This window comes from Podarcis erhardii, assembly GCF_964252035.2.
Source record: "Podarcis erhardii genome assembly, chromosome: 8".
NCBI classification, from domain to species: domain Eukaryota; kingdom Metazoa; phylum Chordata; class Lepidosauria; order Squamata; family Lacertidae; genus Podarcis; species Podarcis erhardii.
This window is the reverse complement of record NC_138499.1, coordinates 17,905,576-17,925,373: the sequence shown is the minus strand read 5'-3', so window position 1 is coordinate 17,925,373 and position 19,798 is coordinate 17,905,576. Positions and strand designations below refer to the sequence as shown.

The 19,798-nt window shown below is 41.2% G+C and overlaps 1 protein-coding gene across 7 annotated transcripts in view; it reads right to left on the bottom strand.

Annotated features, from left to right (window-relative positions):
- Positions 1 to 19,798, bottom strand: part of TRPS1 (transcriptional repressor GATA binding 1) — a 236,691-nt gene that overhangs the window by 144,583 nt on the left and 72,310 nt on the right. For 6 of the 7 annotated variants that reach the window (XM_081873993.1, XM_081873991.1, XM_081873994.1 and 3 more), the window contains one exon: positions 5,360 to 6,489. In XM_081873993.1, coding sequence (XP_081730119.1) covers positions 5,360 to 6,489 — 1,130 coding nt within the window. The remainder of the gene's footprint in view (positions 1 to 5,359; positions 6,490 to 19,798) is intronic. The other variant, XM_081873997.1, reaches the window with a different exon arrangement.

The window sequence follows — 19,798 nt, the reverse complement described above, 5'->3', positions numbered from 1 at the left end:
CCCACCCCCAAGCACCATGTTTTTGTGTAGGAAAAATTGCCACACATAAAGCAAACCCGGCCAAATTGAGTGGACTGGGAGAGTAGAGTAAATGAGCCCTGGACTATGTTATACAGGACCAAACACTTGCAAGAAATGTGTTATTGCCATAGCAACACTAGTTGCTGGAAAAATGAATGGGGAAATCTAGTCCAACTAAAGCCAGTGGCTAGGCTCCTACTGTCTTCATTAAGAACTGCATTTGGCTCACAAGCATACCCATCCTTTTAACAAGAGCTGATCCTTTTCCTCCTGTATATTATAATATACTAGGGAGTTTTTAGATAGTGCAAACTGAAAGTAGATGAGGCATGCCAAGATGCAGTTCACATCCTGGAAAGGAAGCTCAGATAGTGTCATAGTTCCTGGGTTTTAAGTGCACAGCAAAGGCAGGAAACCTACTAGAAGGCAGGTCTGGAAGTAAGGAAATAGGCAGACAGGCAATAAGGAAGAGTCGGGAAGAAATGCACTGAAAGCTTTCCATAGCAATAATTTCCTCAGCACTCTCTGTAACTTAGTAGCAGGCAAAGACACTGGATTGGCTCTCTGGGACCACAAGATTTCAATATTTGGAATGTTGTAATCAAGGACCAAAGTAGCTAATGTAGTAGAGTCCAGGTGTTTGGGACTACGACTCCCATTATCTTAAAAAAATCTGGGGCTGTAGTCTATATCTAAACTGCTATATCAAATCCATGTTTGACTACCACCCAGTGGCTACCCTTGGTTTAGAAAAGCTGTATAGTGGTTTGAACTATAGGGTTTGCCCCCCCCCCCCCAAAAAAAAGCTCAATTGTCCTAAACTGCCAGTTTGCTACTGTAAAGAGGGTGCCTAATGATACAGGAAGTAGGAAGTTGGTGCTGTGTCTGTTGAGCTCCTGGTTTGTGTCTTGCTTCATCTAACCCAAAAAGTGTGCATCAAATTACCGCTTTCTCTAGACCTGATCTTAGGGCAAAATTAGGACATTTATGAAAAAAGGTGGCTATTCATACACCAATTAGACAGTGCAATTTCTTCTGGTCAAAACAAAATAAAAAAATTCCTTCCAGTAGCACCTTAAAGACCAACTAAGTTAGTTCTTGGTATGAGCTTTCGTGTGCATGCACACTTCTTCATTTTCTTCTGGTGTAAGATTTTGTCTACATATTAAAGTAGTATAAATTATAATAATTCCAAACAAATGAATTGTGTGAGAGGCTAGCATTATCCATTTGCAGAGATCTGCAACATTACAGGTCCTAGGATTCTGTGAAGAGCACAATGACGATTAAGCATTTTTCAAATCAGTTAAGATTTGCAATATGGATTATACCAGATTTCACAGGTTTCATTTAATGTATGAAAGCCTTATAAAAATTGGAAGGTGGCCTAAATATTTTGATTCAAATCAAACACCTAAACTGCAAACACCAGAACCTGAACCTGCAAATAATTTGTTACAGCTAAGAGTACATTGACATCAGTCTCTGGTTCAACATTAACACTCCAAATTTAATAGAAATTAGGGCAAAAAATGCTATTCACAAAATCAGCAATACACACCAATAGGCATTTCTTTCCTGTTGAAAATAGCCATGGAACCTACATCAGGACCAAAGTGGGTGTCCAAGGGCTAACCCTAACCTCCACATTAGGATGCCAATTCAGATCACCCCAACAAAAACCTGGAATTTGTTTATATAATTCATAAAATTATTAATTTAACAAATGGTATGTCATATACCTAGGCCCTTACTGATTGAGTGGGGAGAGAGAAAAGAGATTTGGTAAAATGCAAAAGTTTGATGAATTTAATTGAAGAAATATGGAAGAATGAAACAAAGCAGGGTGTGTGTTTTTACACACACACCACTAAATTGATAAAGGCAGCAGGACATTTATGTAAATTTTACTCTCCTCTTTTAAATTTTCTAAATATTAAAGATGAAAGCATAAATAGGATTTAAACCATATTTTAATCAGAACCACATCTGGGATTTTTGTCAACAATCTACATCAAGTTAAGCAATACAGGAGAACTACTTTCTCAATATGTGATTTAGCATTGATAAAATTGTGTCTGCCTTCATTACTTTCTTTCTGTTATGATTGAACTTACTCAAAATATGACTTGCACCAAGATATTGTTACATGATGCAAGTCCCAGGTTCAGTTATCAAATTCCTGATTTTGTGACGTTTAGGTGATCAGAGCATTTTGTTGACTCAGGTACTCCATCCCCTTCCCTACCACTCTCCTGCGCAAATTCCCTGCCTCCATAAGCTTGCTTTAACCACATGCAGCTTTTTATGTTTGCGTTGCTGAAAACCATGGTTAACATGAATAAAATTCCCTGGTAATCAGGTTTTGTAATTCCTTGTTTTAAACACTGATTCCAGGCCCGGTTACTGTTCCCATTAAACATGGTTAGCAACAATGCAGATGGAACCCAGTTCTTCTTCTTCTTCTTCTTCTTCTTCCTATTATTATTATTATTATTATGAAGTGGCAAAACTAGGCAGGTTGCTTGAGAGGGAGTAGTTAGGAAGAGAAAGAAGGTTGTTGCCAAGTTGTAGTAAGAACAAGTGCTACTTCTGAAAAGGTCCATAGAGAATTGCCTACTCAGGACAGCAGTTTCATTTTCTAACTGTTCTTGCTTTGTGCTGCTATAGTTTGGCAAACTGTTTTGAGTAAGGCATCAAAACTATCCAGGATTAAGCCAGAATGCTGGGTTCAGATGTAATGGCAAATGTTTATTAAAACACACCAGATTTGTAAGCCAACAATAAACCATGGTTTGTTGTAATAAACTAAACCATGGTTGGTTGCTCAGAGTGGGTTTGGACGTTCAAGCAAGCCACGATAAGGCTAAACAATGGCTTAGCATTCCATATGAATGCAGCCTGCACCTTGATGATTAAAACAAACCATTTTCAGAAGGCTCACTTGGACAAATGTTTAACAATCCCAGATGCCCTGGGCTGTATTCAGTGCTCTGCTCATGCAACAGATTTTTGTGTGTGTGAAAAGAAGCTCCCCTTCCTCTCCTGTCCCTACCAACCCTCTCATAAACCCTCAAAATCAGATTGGAAGAGTGGGTGGGGCTGAAGCAGATAGGAGGGGATTTAAGGAAAGAGAGGAAATGAAAATCTTGTTCCACAAGCAGGACTTTATCCACACAGTGTTGGTATAACCTGGTGTCACAGACATACTATTCAAATTAACGATTAAAAATGAAATTGTGAACTGATTATAATTCATTTCACCCAGTTTAACATTTTTAAAGCTTTATCTTAAAACCAAAGTTTTAAAGCTGACAAACTTGCATATAGAGAAATATTATATTTTGCAGAATCTGGTATAAACTTTTTTTAAAAAATAATAAAAAATATAGTAAAAAGGAATAGAAAGAACAATGAAAGCTTTGATCATATATGGTATATTTTACAGAGCAACCATCTAAAAAAAGAGATCATATGGGTTTTTGGGGGTAAAGTATACGTAAATATATATACAGAATAAATGCTGGGTTGTTGTGCCAGAAGGTTTGTAGAATTCTAGCCAAGATTTTTTGAAGCTCAAGAGCCTAATTTTAGGTTCCCAAAAGCATATTTAGTCACCTAAATAAGTGGTGTGATTTTTTCCCCAACAGTATTATGTACCATTGACGTCAACGGGAACTATATGACACTCGGTTCTTTTGAAAACTAGGCCAATAATCAAAAGGTCTAAATATAAAAATCCACTTTGGGGAATAAAAAACTATTATCTTTTCCTGGGAAGGGACATCTTAATTTAAGCAGACAAAAACATCGGCTAAAGCTTTCTCTGCAGAAGAGTATTCTCAGTCACCTGAAAGATCTTAAGACTTAAGAAAGGCCGTTCAAAGTGTGGTCAAAGTGCTGTGTAGTCAAGTTTTCCAATATGGCCCAGAGCTGCACTAATAAAAATAAATTATAATACCACCTAAGACACAGAAACAACTTTTCATCTTCAAAGCTGTTTACAATTGTTAACCAATTAATCCTAACAGCACCCCTACGGCCCGCTTGCATCGAAAGGGGGAAATACATGCTGGAGCCTGTAACTTGTGTGGGCTACAGCTGTTAGTTACATATGAGCAACAGGCGCCATTAATTTATGGGCTCCTCAGATCTAGTCAATACAGCTGACAGTTGAGCAATGTCCAGGTACTTTCCTCTTTTATCTCAACTGAATGGTTCTATTATAGTGTAGATCCCTCCTTTTTCCTTTCATGAAGCCTATTCAGCGTGTTCTCGAGATGCCCAAGTTTCGTTTTCTGTAGCACAGGGGTAGACAATGTGCCGCTCTCCAGATGTTGCTGGAGGGCAAATCTTGTCTCTCAGGCTTACTCACAAAATGGCTTGAGATGAAGGCACTTAAGACAAGGCCTCTGAAGCTGATCCTAAAGCCTGGCCAGATCTATCCTGGATGAAGCAGTGCTTTAGGTAATCAGGATTAGCAGATCTGGGGAATACAGGGGCTATTCCATTTCTTTCTGAAGTTTTTCTTCTTTCATGAGGCTCTTACGTTTTAGGAAAACAGTTGCTTCCTTCACTTTCATAGACCTATGGGTTAACTAGAGTATTCTACAAGTTGTCCTTTTTTTGATATGAAAATTGCGCTACATCAAAGGCAGTCAATGTAGTGCTCTCTAGATCATGAGTAGGCAAACTAAGGCCTGGGAGCCGGAGCCGGCCCAATCGCCTTCTAAATCCAGCCTGTGGACCTGTTTTTACATGAGTAGAATGTGTCCTTTCATTTAAAATGCACCTCTGGGTTATTTGTGGGGCATAGGAATTCTTTCATTTTTCTTTTCAAAATGTAGTCTGGTCCCCCACAAGGCCTGAGGGACAGTGAACCAGCCCCTGCTGAAAAAGTTTGCTGACCCCTGCTCTAGATGCTGTTGGATTACAACTCCCATCATTGCTGACCATTGGCCACAGTGGCTGAGGCTGATGGGAGCTGCAACCCAACAATCACTAGAGGGCACCACAATGGCTACCCTTGCCCTTCGCCATCATATTTGAGGGCAGTAGCTCTTGAGAACTAACCTACAGTGCAGCTTGCAGCTCCTTGCGTCTTCTCACCAGAAAGGGAGGAGAGAGAAATTACACAAATAGAGACCTCACATCAGTTGTTACCTTATTTCCACATGGAAGGGCATGAATGCTCGCAATTGTCTGAAGGGATCAAAAGCTGGATAAGCATCTGAACGGGTCCTATGTGTAGGTAAAGTCCCATATTTAAACCTTGAGCTCCCACATTTATACCTTAAGGCTAGATAGCACACGCAATCATTTTTTATTTTTATTTTACCTGTAGTGTCGAGAAATCTCCTCTTCTACCTGAGTGACAAAGTCACATTTGGTGCACGTGTGGTCTTTGCTTTCTCTGACACTCAGCAGCCCATCCAACCCTTGCGGGGCATTAGCTTCTTGCTTGACTTCAGTCGCCTGGGCTTCATGTGTGGTTTCATAGTGAAGCAGGAGAACGTCTACATCGGGGGTGGAGAAAGAGCACTGGTGACACTGGTGCTTGACTCTGGAGCCTCCTGGCATCCCAGGGGACAAGTGCAAGAGCAAGAGAGCACAGTGGGAACAATTACTTTTCCTGCAAGCAAAAGGATAAGTAATTTCTCCAAGGTGCTTTTCTGGACTACAGAGGCCTCGGGGACAAAACTGACAGTGCTTAATGGTACACTTGTGAATGTTGTGTAGCTGCTGATAATGACGAAGAAGAGGCCCCACCACTATTACATCTGGGCCATGGCTCTTAGAGTATCTAAAATCACAAAACTGACAATTGTAGCTTGTCACCATGTTGTCCTCCACTCCTGAGCTGGAAAAGTCTTTCTTTTTGGCCACGCTAGAGCCCTTCTCAGTCTTTGTTGCTAACTCTCCATCTGAATTTTTGGCTAAGTCATTATGATTAATGACCGACCCCCTTGAGAGCTTGTCATTCCGATCTGGGTGAGGGCCCCCTGCCTGGCTCCCCCCATGGTGCTTGCTGTAATGTTCTAACAGTTTCAGCGAGCTGGATGATTCACAACTAAAGCTGCAGAATTTGCACCAGTAGTAACTGGAGGCATCCGTACCGTTTTGTCTTGAGGATTCGAGAGGTTTGATGGGAACTGAGTAACCAACTGGAGTGTCATCTCCTGCTTTTATGGTGATCTTGTCCTGCCACTTCCCCAAATCTGCAGCCTCACATGATCGAACAGTAGGACTGGATTTGCTCGAGTTCCTGTCTGAGGCTTTGCTGGATTCAGAGGCAGGAACGGTGGATTTTATCTTGTTTGGGTGGGTCTGCAAGAAGTGTTGCTCCAGCTCTGTCGATGAATTGCCCATGTAGGTGAAATTGCAGAACTTGCAGCGGAAATACTTGGTGTTCCCCTGGCAATCTGGAGTTTTGCGTCCAATGCCAATAAAGGTCCCACCTAAAGTCACCTATGAAAGATGAAAAGGAGAACGTTCATTAACCATTGCGTGTTTTTTGTTTCCTAGGAAGGATACAAAAAGAGGAAAAAACCAAAATAATGGTTAAGAATATTAATCTGTGCATACTGTATTACAAATCACTGTGAAACACGCACACACAAAATTCATGTTGTTCTTTCATCCCCAAATTACAGTTACCACTTACTAGGCAAGCCTAGGCAGGTGTCTGAGATAACACTTGCATGGAATAACATTTTTATTGAATAAGTTGGTGCTGCCTTAAGTGCATCTGTTCAAGAGAGGGGGGAAATAGCAGGGGGCAAAGGAAGGAATAGTTAAGAGTGATGGACTGGAACCTGGAAAACCAGGCTTCAAATACCCACTTGGCCATGAAACTCATTGGGTGGGTGCAGTCTGTCTCTGAGCCTGCAGGGTTATTAATGAGGATAAAAAGGAATGAGGGGAGAATCATGTATGCCACCCTGTAGCAGTGTTAGATCACGCTAGAAGAATATAAGAAACTTAGTAGCATAATATCATAAAAGAGCCTGCTGGTTCAGTGTCCATCTGGGCCAGCATCCTGCTCTTGCAGTAGCCAACTAAATGCCCATGGGAAGACTGAAAACAGGACCTGCAGGACCCCTTGCGAGTCCCATCAACTGGCATTAAGGCATACTTCCTGTGACAGCAGAGGCAAAACATAGCCTTATCCCCCCCCCCCCAATGAATTTGTCTATTGCTCATTCAAAGCCATCCAGGTTGGCAGCCATCACTGCTTCTTGCAGGAATGAATTCCAGAGCTTATCTATGCAGTGCAAGGTGACCAGGAAACAAAGCATGAGAAGTAGATGTGTGAAGAGACGTCACTCCTAGTGTCTCATGGACTGGATTTACCAGGAAGCACCGAGAAGCAGAGCATGGATGAAAGCACAGGAGATTGAAGGCAATCAGCAAGGCGCATCGCCAAGATGGTTACATGAGGAGTAGCCAGCTGCACTAGGAGCTTTATTAACCCCCAAAGTAATGGAAATAAAATATTTCGCCAAAACACCAACCCAAGTTATCTCAACACTAGCCTTTAGTTTCCTTTTGTGCCTCTCTATAAAGTGTGGCCAGCATCAAACTGCACTCTTGTCAACTAGGTTCGGTCCTTTTGCTAGACTACACTGTGCTGAAGGGTAGGCCCGAAAAGGGCTGTTTTGAAAGGGCATAAAAAGTATGTTTTGCTCATTGGCTGCTGAATTGATGTCTACATTTACCCTTTGATATACACATGTCACAAAGGTCAGGTGGCTCAAGTCAAATCCCTAGTAAAAGAGACTCTGGCAGAAGCTATCTCCAGCCCAATGCAAGTTAAGAGAAAGAAGCTAAAACTAATTTTAGTCCACAGAGAATGCTACACAAGGTGTGTTCAAGGACTAGGTTTTCTTAATGTAGAGTTCCCTCAAGAAAGTCACAATACAGCAAAAGCACAGAAGGAAAGGACAAAGAACTTTTCTGATGTCCCGAAATCATGACATCTCTAAGAACGCATTGCTTCATAGTTAAGCCTCAAGTGTTCTTATGATCTGATAATCACATATCATGGAAGGAAAGGAACATGGCTTCTTCAGGCTTCTGTTAATAAACTCTTAGAGTTTCGTACCAAATTGTCCGGCCCTTCCCATGAGTCTGCCACAGCTGCCTTGTGACACTGGAACAGCCCTTGCTGCTCCTTGACATCTAAATTGCAATCCTCCAATGTCTATTAATCAGAAAATCCTATTCTCATCAATGGGAAAATACTCACAATAGGATTATAGCCTGTTTAGAAAGCCAAAGGGGAGGAAGAAAGTGTGAATGGAAAGTGAGAAGGAGAAGCTGGCTTCATAACTACAATGTCATCATTGCTTTACTTCTTGTGCTGAGACTGTGAAAATGTGCATGCTATCCATATTTCAGAAATTAATCCTTCAGAAACACTCTATACACACTGGAATCCACCCACCAGCCTACTCCAGTTTTCTCCTTAATAACTACACTCATAACGGGAGGCTGGGATTCTGCAATGTACCTCTTTGGATTTTGATCCCTTACCGAAAGACTATAAATTTTCAGCAAACACTCTGTAATGGAAGAACAGATTTTAATTTCCCCAACTGCAAAGTAAATTACTACTTTTCTGGGTGATTCTCTCATACTACATTAGGCAAATAAAGATATGCTCCCCCACCCCTTTGACAGCTGTGCCACAAAGGAGCCACGTGATCCCTGTTCATTACAGAACTGCACCATACGGAAAGATTCAGATGCATGAAGAGCATGCAATGTAAACATTTTAAAATGCATATAATATAAACGCCTTTTAGCTATTTAGCTGGAGAAAAGACGGCACTTCTTCTTATGCTGCAGAGCTAAGCAGAGCTCGTGTGGTGAGTCAATAAATTGCTAAATGGCATTGCAAAAAAATGAGTTGATTTTGGCCCTCTCTATTTAAGTAAACACGATTTCAAAAAGACTGGTTAAGACTCCTTTTTTTCCATTGTGAAGTTAATAAAGGCATCCTAAATAATGGCTAGAAACAATCACTGGGAATGGAATAAACCAGGTGCCAGGGAGCCTGGACTCTTAAAAATAGGAAGCTGGCGCCAAGGGATTTAAATAATTCCGGGTGCCTAAATATTTGGTGGCTGGCTCCTTGGAATTTATATTATTTACTCACCCTTTGCTACTGCTCAATCCAAAGTCAGGTGCCACTAGGAAACCTGGAAACACTAATAGGATGCGAGAGCTTTAAGTAGTTTATGCAGAGACACTCGTGCCATACCAAAATCCTTCAGGTCCTAGATAACAGATAGTCTATGCCATGCCAGTGAACACCACAAAGTCTTCAGATCTGCATTATGCACTTAGTCTTAGCAACCTGTTACTGAGGGAGGTTGCATTAGGCTAGTCCTCTTTGGCGAATGCTTTCCCACCAACCAGCCAGTCAACAGGTTTGCCTGGCTACTCCAGATATTTGGAGAAGTTAAAAGTGAGATTTTCCAAGAGCGAGCAAAAACTTTGAGCTGGCACTGATGTTAGTCCTACTGAAATTGCCTTTGACAAAATAAGATTCTGATCTATTTTGTCCCCTATACCAAAGGATTCAGGTGAATGATAATGTAGCCACTATCTCACTGTTTTCACTTTTTCATAACCCTGTGAGATGGCCGCACCTAGAGAGGGTGACTTTTCCTTTACTATGTGCCATTTACTTATTCACATACCACTCTATTAAGCAGACATCTCAGCTCAGGTTTCCAACCAAAATGCTCCCTTTTCAAAATTTAGAGGAAAGAGCATTTTCACTGATTTCTAAGTTAGTACAAACTTGTGTTGTGCTGCTCTACATTTAGATAACTGCTGCCTTTTCCTGCAAATACCACCCTGAGAAACACTTGATCTGCCTAAAGACACATTTACAAGAGAAAAAGAAACAGATCAGAAATGCTGTGGCTCTATGCCATTCAAGAAACCCTGGAAATTAGCTTTGAAGGCTTCTAGAACACTGCTTTAAAATACAGTGGTACCTCAGGTTAAGAACTTAATTCGTTCTGGAGGTCCGTTCTTAACCTGAAACTGTTCTTAACCTGAGGTTCTACTTTAGCTAATGGGGCCTCCCGCTGCCACCGCACAATTTCTGTTCTCATCCTGAAGCAAAGTTCTTAACCCAAGGTACTATTTCTGGGTTAGCGGAGCCTGTAATCTGAAGCGTCTGTAACCCGAGGTACCACTGTACTGTAACTCTCAGGATTTTTTGGAGAGGATGGGCTGGGAACAACAAATCCTGGTAGCTAAACTATCTTAAAACTAGCTTAAAGTTAGTAGTGCAAATCTTCCCTAACTGACAGTAGCAGCTGCTGGCATTCTAGGCTAGTGATTGGGAAACAAAGCAAGTACAGTACCGAGTCACCAGTCAAGCAGGTATGAATCATCTATGAGCTGCATAGTTCTACTTCAATAACTAGTTTCTCAAAATGAAGTGCTAGGCCATAGTATTCAGATTTATAGTCAAGTGGAACCCTTTTAGCCCCCTTGTGTCACCAGCTATCTACCGAAGCAGCGGCTACTGCACTCTTCTTAAGCCAGCAGAACTGGCGTCGCCGTTGCCTCATTGTAACAGAGATGAAGGCAGAAAAGTCCATCTTCTTGGAAGTGGCACAGAGAGTAAGATGCTTGAGCCTGATTGCCAAAGGCTCTGGCTCAGGCATCCCCAACCTTTGGCCCTCCAGGTGTTTTGGACTACAATTCCCATCATCCCTGACCACTGGTACTGTTAGCTAGGGATCATGGGAGTTGTAGTCCCAAAACTGCTGGAGATCCAAGTTTGGGAAACCCTGCTCTGGCTCAATATCCACATATCACCAAGCCCTAGGAGGTGAACAAATGAATTCTTATTCTCAGTAGGATTTCATTTTCTTCTTTCTTCACTTCAAATTTAGTTCACTGTAATGATAGCTGATCAACAAGAATCACAGAGTTAGTGGGCAATTTGCAGCTGCGTCCACAAGCTGCAATTACCAACTATGGTGTGGTCAAAATGGCAATAAACAAAGCAAATGACAATGAAAAACTATGGAGTATTCCACAGAGCTATAGGACCCTGAAATAAAGTGGCCTCTCTTACACGCTCTGAAGACTTCTTCAAAACAAAGAACTTTTAGTCTTAGGGTGATGCCACACATACAAAAAAAGTCTGTATGTACCTGGATATAATTTTTGACCTTAATTTCATTGTCAATAACCCTGTACAGAACAAAAATGAAACAATGTGTGATTTGCTTTTGGGGTTTTTTTAGATTGTACCTGAGGCTGTTACTGTGTTTCAATATAAAGAGTGCGATTTTTCTGTTTGCTTTGGTTTTTTGTTTTCATTTGCCTACATCGAAATTTGCTTTGAAAGTGAATGAATGAATTTATTATTATGGTCACAGACCAGTTCCAGCCCACATACGATATCAAGGAAGTCATAAAACACAATAAGGATACATTTGAATTTGCAATTAGGTATAACAGGGACAATACAGTGGTACCTCAGGTTAATTACTTAATTCGTTGCAGAGGTCTGTTCTTAACCTGAAACTGTTCTTAACCTGAAGCGCAACTTTAGCTAATGGGGCCTCCCGCTGCTGCCACGCTGCCGGAGCACAATTTCTGTTCTCATCCTGAAGCAAAGTTCTTAACCTGAAACACTATTTCTGGGTTAGCGGAGTCTGTAACCTGAAGCGTATGTATCCTGAAGCGTATGTAACCTGAGGTACCACTGTATAGATATAGCAACAATTAAAAAATATATAAATTAAAACATAGTCACTAAAATATAACCTAAAATTATCATTTAAGGCCTTAATCATTATGAAAGCACAGCTTGCTTTGAAAGTGTATGATCACTTATAGTCCCACAAGACATTAGTGGAAATCATGGGTACCCTTGCAGGGGTTTGGCTCATTATGCTTCCCATCCATCTTCACTTCTGGTCAGTGAGTCTTGATTGTAACTCAGAGGGCACATTGATTGGAGAAATATCTTATCTTTACCTCTTAATATCCTTCCAATCCTCAACATATAATGAGTAAATATTCCATTGCCCCCACCCCCTTGAGGTATTAGCTAAGGTATGAATGGGGAACCTGTGCCCCTCAAGTGATGGCACGGCCAATGGTCAGGATGATGGGAGCTGTATTCCAACAACATCTGAAGGATCTCAGGTTCCTCGTTCTTGAGCTAATGGTAGATCCTCATCACTATTTTTGACTTTTGATTGCCAGTGTGATCAGGCTCCACTTAGAATCAGGACTGTGGAAATAATGCAACATGCATTGTGAACAAAAGCCAATGTAAACCAAGTTATTCCTGATGAAACTTTCACTTTACTCCATTCCACTGAAAGACCATGGCAAGAGGATACTTCCACAAAGAATAGTGAAATTACAAGAGTTAAGACCTAACACTTCTAGAGACTTAGGACCCTGTAGTGGCTGAAAAAGCTTACTCAATGTACAGAATCATATCCGAATGGCTATGACTGCTTCCCATCACTACATCTGGGGGGACACTTGTATTGTGAAAAACAAAGCCCAAGAAACTTGTGCATCTAGTTGTGATTGACCAGACACATTTCTATTGTCTGTCAAAGCATGCACTTGCATTGTTTTTGTATTTTCATTGGAGTCTGACAAATATGTCAGCTGTCAAAAAAAAACCCAAGTCATTCTCAAGTGACAATAATCACCATCTTTCCTTGAGGCAAGAGTAATGCATGCAAAAAGCCTAGCTGTTATGGGACACCCAACTTCTTTTTATCGTTATCATCTATCATTTATTTTCTCTCATAAAAAGCTGCAAGTAGCACAATTTTTGGAGCAAGGCTGAAACTACCAGGGGTGCCGAACAGGACTGGAAGCAGGTTAATAGTATTTGCAAAACAAATTTGCATCATACTAAAATTGCCTGTTTCAATTGCCATAAAATTGAAACTGAAGCGTATCTGATGCAACTCTTAATATTTTCATAATGTTCTCAGAGTGGCCAATTCAGATATTTCATCAGCCCATAGTAATGCCTGCTTACTAATATTCTGTTGGGACAACCTAATAAGATGGGCAGCATATAAATAATAAATTTTTTACTACTACTACTACTATGACAATGACATTATTGTCAGCATCAGAAAACTTGTTTACAGTATGTCCTGTTCTTGACTGTTACAACAAAATTAACAGAAAACCTAGATGAATTCTGGGGTGCAATGGACTATGACCAGTTAGTATTACATTTCATTGTTTCCATTTAAAAAGAATGTACCCATTCATGGAAGGTAGTAATTGTTATGCAAAAAAGCAGTTTTTCATGCAGTGTAAACTATACTTAAAAAACAATCAAGTTAAAAAGAGAGAGAAAGAAACCAGCTTCAATGCAAAATGATTAGCAGAAGCACAAAAGCAGCATGAATACCAAGATCCACTTGGGTTTATTCTGGTCAAATGCACATTTTCAACATTATCTGGATCCATATGGCACAGATCAGTAAAAGGACAGTGTTCGAGTATAAAGAAAACCTAGAGAGACAGACATATATGACGATATAAATTACTTGACTCCCTTGCTAGTCCCAAGGACAAATCACTCACCAATACCATCATATTCCGCAATATACTCTCCTTACCACCCATTTACTGGCTAAATAAAAAGGTAAAGGTACCCCTGACAGTTAGGTCCAGTCGCAGACGATTCTGTGGTTGAGCACTCATCTCGCTCTATAGACCGAGGAATCCGCCATTTGTCCGCAGACAGTTTCCAGGTCATGTGGCCAGCATGACTAAGCTGCTTCTGGCGAACCAGAGCAGTGCACGGAAACACTGTTTACCTTCCCGCCGGAGCAGTACCTATTTATCTACTTGCACTTTGACGTGCTTTTGAACTGCTAGGGGGCAGCAGCTGGGACCGAACAGGAGCTCACCCCGTTGCAGGGATTCGAACTGCCGACCTTCCGATTGGAAGCCCTAGGTTCTGTGGTTTAGACCACAGCACCAGCCCTAATTCCTGGAGATATATAGTGACTAGCCAATTCATACCCTGCCATACGTCTCTTGTACCTCCCCACACGATCTAAAAATCACTTACTCCAATTTCTATCTGTAACTCCAATTTTTAGACCACTCTTAACTACCACAGAATGTACACAGTTACTTTTTTAAAAGAAACCTACAGTATTCTTTAAGTGGCAGAAACAGGAGAAGTTTGTGGGACACTCAGAGAAGTGTAGGAGGGGAAGGCCCATGGGTCTATCTATGGCACAGAACAGATTCAAATCTTACACTTTTGCATGCTCTCTGCCTTAGAAGTCTGAAGGCTAAATTGCACCAATACCAAGTGGGAGTGTGCATATGCAATTTAATGCATAATGCACAGCCTCTCATTCTTTGAACTTGCCATGTAGCATCCTTTAAAAATTTTTTTGCATCTTTGACCTGTAGGAGATCAGCATATGAAGCAATAAACCTCACCCAAGTCTCCCTTTCACTGCCATGAAGACACAGCCAAAGGTGGAGGTACAGTCAATTTAAGGGAAGGTTCTATGCAGACATGTCTACAGAATGGGTTTGTTTTCAGCATGGCTCAAACATCTTAGGGTCCCATTCAAACTTTCTTTATAGCTTTGCAATAGGAACCACTGGAAACCCACATATTCAGGAGCTTCTAAATGCTATGGATGTACCATGCAGACACATTGCCAGCAGTCTCTATGTGAAAGCTGTAACTTCAGTCTAAATTCTAGGAGGGAACATTAGGTTGGCTACTGGATGGGCAAACTGAACATATTATGCCTGTGTTTTATTAGCTGCAATGGCTCCCAAATTTCCAGGCCCAATTTAAAGTGGTAGATTTAATCCCTAGAGCACTAAATGACACGGAACCCAGAAGACTGTCTTCACCCTTATGTATCTATCCAAACCTTAAGATTATTTTAGGAGGCCCTAGGCGCCTCCAACAAACAAATGAGGAAGTTACCGTAATTGCCAGAAAGAGTCTTCTTTTGAGCCTACTCCTTCCATATTTAAATCTCCCCATTTATTGTGAGGTGCCCAGAGAACTCTATTATGGATTAAGGGGCATAAAAATGTCGTAAAATAAATAAATAAGAAGGTCTCCAAGCACTGATCGTCACATTGCTAAGATCAGTTAGACTTTTTATGGGCAACAGACTTCCTCCAGGACAGGTGGGCAGAGCTCAAGAAGTAAAAGACCTTCCTCCCTAAATGAATTTCTCTCTCTTGTAGGGAAGGTCTTTTAGAGTATAGCCCTGTAGGACATGTGAATGTTGGAAATCTTCAAGGGTGTGAAGATACTGTTTAATGCACACGCAGAGAGAATAATTGGAGTGGTTCCTAGGACTGCAATGAATGCCTGGCTTTCTGGAAGAAAACAGGTTATGAATCACTCTGAGTTGGACAAACTGATGGAGATTTCCATTTTTAAAAATTCTTTCCATCAGCTAAGAATTAATCCAACTAAATGAGGTTGCAAAATCAAATGGCAGCAAACCTTCCAATTACTTAGGTCACAATTTTCAACCTTTAATCAGGAAGTGAAAGGCTTGAGATCCTTTACCAATCCCCTGAGTCACCCAGTCTCCCGCATTCAGAATGACATTAACTATCCCACAATTAACAAAGTTCACCATGTTATGCAGGTCAGAACAGATGCTAAGATTTATAGCAAGATCTGTAGCACCACCCTGTAGCACCGCCTTCAGCTTTGATAACAGAGAGTGCTTTTGTGTTATAGCTGTCTTCTATGAATGGAACAGAGTTCACATACACAGCAATAGGTTCTCCCAATTTCACTTCCATCTGAAGTCTCCTGTGTCCTTCTAAATATGTTCCTGGGTCTTGGGATATGGGGCAGTGGGCTGCAGATAAAAGAGAATTGGTGGCCACACTGTTCTTAGGATTTCAAGCCACAGTCTAAATATAACATGCCAATATGACGAAGGTCTCTGAGATATTTTACTTCTTCCAGAAGATTGGGAAGACCTTCACTGTATCTTATGAGAATTATTGTGGACCCATCAGGATTTCCTAATTTGAGATGTTCCTGGGTTTGCAATTCCTGCACACTGGGAGAATCAGACCAAACTGGCCCACAGCAATCTACATGACTGATAGAGACCAGCACAGTCAACCTGTGGATGATCATTTCAAATGCCTCCAGTGATCAGGGCTTCAAACTAACAGCATTGAAAGTACTGAAAAAGGCTCTGAACATGTATCATAAGTAAAAACATAAATTAGGATAATAGTCAGCACAACGCTCAAGTTCACTTAACCTTGCCATGAGAACATGAAGAGTCCTGTTGGATCAGAGCAAGGGTCCATTTAGTAAAGCAACATGATGATTACAGCAGTCAAAAGCCAGTTGCCTCTGGAGAATGCCCAAGTAGGCAATAAAGCAATACCTGCCCCAATTTCTTCTCCTTGCAACTTGTTTTCAGTTGCACATTATTGGAAGTTCCAGTTAGATGTTGTGGATAACAGCAGTTGATGGGCCTAGCCTTCATTAATTTGTCTAATCCCCTTTTAATGACAGCCAAACCAGTGGCATGTTCTGGCAGTGCATGTTCCGGCAGCAAAATTCATCAATTGGAGTTGGGTATCTTGGGTCCTCCAGATGTTGTTGGACTATAGCTTCCATTATCCCTGACCACTAGTCTTGCTGGCTGGAACTGATAAAGAGTTGGGAGTCCAATAACCCCTGGAAGCCATCACATTTGGTATTCCTGCTTTAGCTTTTAAGGAAAGGCAGGTGCCTGAACTATTTGATCATTCTGGTTACTCTTTGAGGCACTTTTTCCAATTCTACTGTCTTCCTTTTTAAACCAAGGTGACAGGAACTGTAGAAAGGACTCTGAATGCAGCCACACCATTATCAAGTCTTCAATGACTATATGGAGATGAATTCTGTCTCTGCCTCTCTCTTTTGTGCAAGTTTCTTTACGAATACTTCTAGATGACAGCAGTGCTTTGAATATGGAATCAAAATAGAATCTATATCAGATTAGCTACCCCAGAATAATGGGGTGTTGTTAATATAGATAAATCAGAGTGCATGTACAAGTTGTTACCATCCACTGAAACATTACAGAGGAAGGGGGAACTAGTGAAACTCTTACTCTGCTCTCAGCCCCTCCAATTAGGTTCATGCATATTAAACCCTCCAATTAGGTTCATGCTTATTCCACCCTGATGTAAACATCTTTCCAGGGTTGGTCTGTTAAAACTTTCAAACAAAGACCCCAATCCTACAATTATTTCATGTGAACAAATTCCTGCATCCACGCCAAGTGCCATATACCCTGCAGGTCCACCGCTATGAAAACTCAAAGCAGGATGGTGGCCAAAAGGAATTTGTTCCATTCTAAACAATGTTAAGTATTTTTACTCAATGTTAATCTTTGAAATGAAAAGGGAGAGAAGAAGAAGGGGAGAGGGGGAGAAGGATCGATCTTGGCTGTTCCTTGGAAACTGGATCTGTATAAATCAGTACCCGGAGGCTGCCAAGCTTCTTACGACTGATGCTGCAGACCATGACAGAGAAACAAATCAAGAGGCTAATGAGTTTCAGAAATAAGTTTGCATCCAGCTTGCAAATGAGATTCATATTTCGACAAATGTGACAAGGTATTTTAGTTCCTATGGAAGTGAGTCAAGAAAATACAGCACCCGAATGCAGATAATGGCTGGGAGGCTATATACCTGAAATCAGTATGTAAATCCTTAATTAGCTGATAAATTAATGGGCAAGTCCTAATTAACAGATCAAAGCAAAAAAGAAGTCTTGGCAACACCACAAGGAAACAATTTTGCATATAGTCTCTACTTGAAGTGCATGGTCATTAAATTTGAAAATGACCATCAAATTGATAAATAGGGGCTTACAATCTAGAGTTGATGCTGACTCGGTATACTCGGTCTCCACCCCAATCATTCTGCCTGGATACTGAGGTCCAGTGCTGAGGGCCTTCTGACAGTTCCCTCGCTGCGAGAAGCCAAGCTACAGGGAACCAGGCAGAGGGCCTTCTCGGTGGTGGCACCCGCCCTGTGGAACGCCCTCCCATCAGATGTCAAGGAAATAAACAACCACCTGACATTTAGAAGACATCTGAAGGCAGTCCTGTTTAGGGATGCTTTTAATGTTTAATAGATTATTGTATTTTAATAATTTGTTGGAAGCTGCCCAGAGTGGCTGGGGAAACCCAGCCAGATTGGCAAGGTATAAATAATAAATTATTATTATACAATATTATTACTTTTAGCAATCCTTTCCCCCCCCCCCAAACATTGCAATGTGAAATGCAACTACAGTACATCCGAAATGCAATGTGCAATCCACTTTGAGGATCGGTTGCCATCATGCATGAAAGCCACAAGGCACACACCATTGGAAGGTATATGGATTGTGGTCCAAGTTTACAGAACAATATAGAAATTGAAGATGATAGATACCATTACTGAAAGTATAGTCCAGATGTTAATTGTTCTTTTTTTCATAGACTAATGAAGAAAAACATTCAACCTTCAAGGGAACATTTTTCAAGATAGTTTGAAGGAACCCCCTGTGCACTGCAGATAGTTCAGGGTAAATTCTAGGGTACATAAATCTCCATCAAATCTCCATGTCCCATCCATGGCTGAGACACAATCGGTCAGGACAAAAGACCACTTTCTCAGTGGCTACACTCAGATTGTGGAATTAACTTAGTGCTCCACTGCACACCACCCTTCACAGTTTGTCACTGACTGGTCTAAACTTCCCTGTTCTGGAAAGTATTTGTCTCGACTGGGAATATGATTTTTACATGGTAGACCTTCATTGTAGAATGTTTTTCTCTGCCAAGCCTGTTTTAATGCAGTATATATATATATATATATATATATATATATATATATATATACACACACACACATTTATATACCACTTTTCATCACCAGGTGTCCACAGAATGGTTTCACTGTAGTCAGTAAAAACATTTCATTAAAATAATAAAGCATTTAAACAGTACAGCAAATAAAATATCACAAAATCAACACAACCATACAATCATTTCAGTACTGCAACATAATACTATCCCATGATTCAGAGCAGATTTAAGTCCAGACTGCCATAACCCCAGGAGAACATATAAATCTTGATTAGCCAATTGGTTCATTATGGATCATGTAGCCCTGTGGAATTCATTTCCTCCTAAGAAGGGGATGCATCACTTCCTGTTTCAAAGTAGTGGAGACCACACCCCTCCCCGCAATGAGACATTAACTACCCAATAGACCCACTCCGCCAAATCCCTCCAGCTACCTGTAAGCAGCCATGAAGGGCAAGGGTCAAGTAGTTGGTCATATTCATCCAAGCCTCTTGTCCACATCTGCAGGCTACATTAACTGAAACTGATCCTTCTAATAAGGGTCAGTCAGTTCTTTGGACCTCCTCTGAAATTATAACCACTAGTGCCACCAAGGCTGAAGTGGAGGCAAGCTATTGTATCTTCATAAAGGTAAGGGAACCCTGGCCATTAGGTCCAGTCGTGACCGACTCTGGGGTTGCGGCGATCATCTCGCTTTATTGGCCGAGGGAGCCAGCGTACAGCTTCCGGGTCATGTGGCCAGCATGACTAAGCCACTTCTGGTGAACCAGAGCAGCACACGGAAACACCGTACTTATTTATCTACTTGCACTTTGAGGTGCTTTCAAATTGCTAGGTTGTCAGGAGCAGGGACCGCGCAACGGGAGCTCACCCCG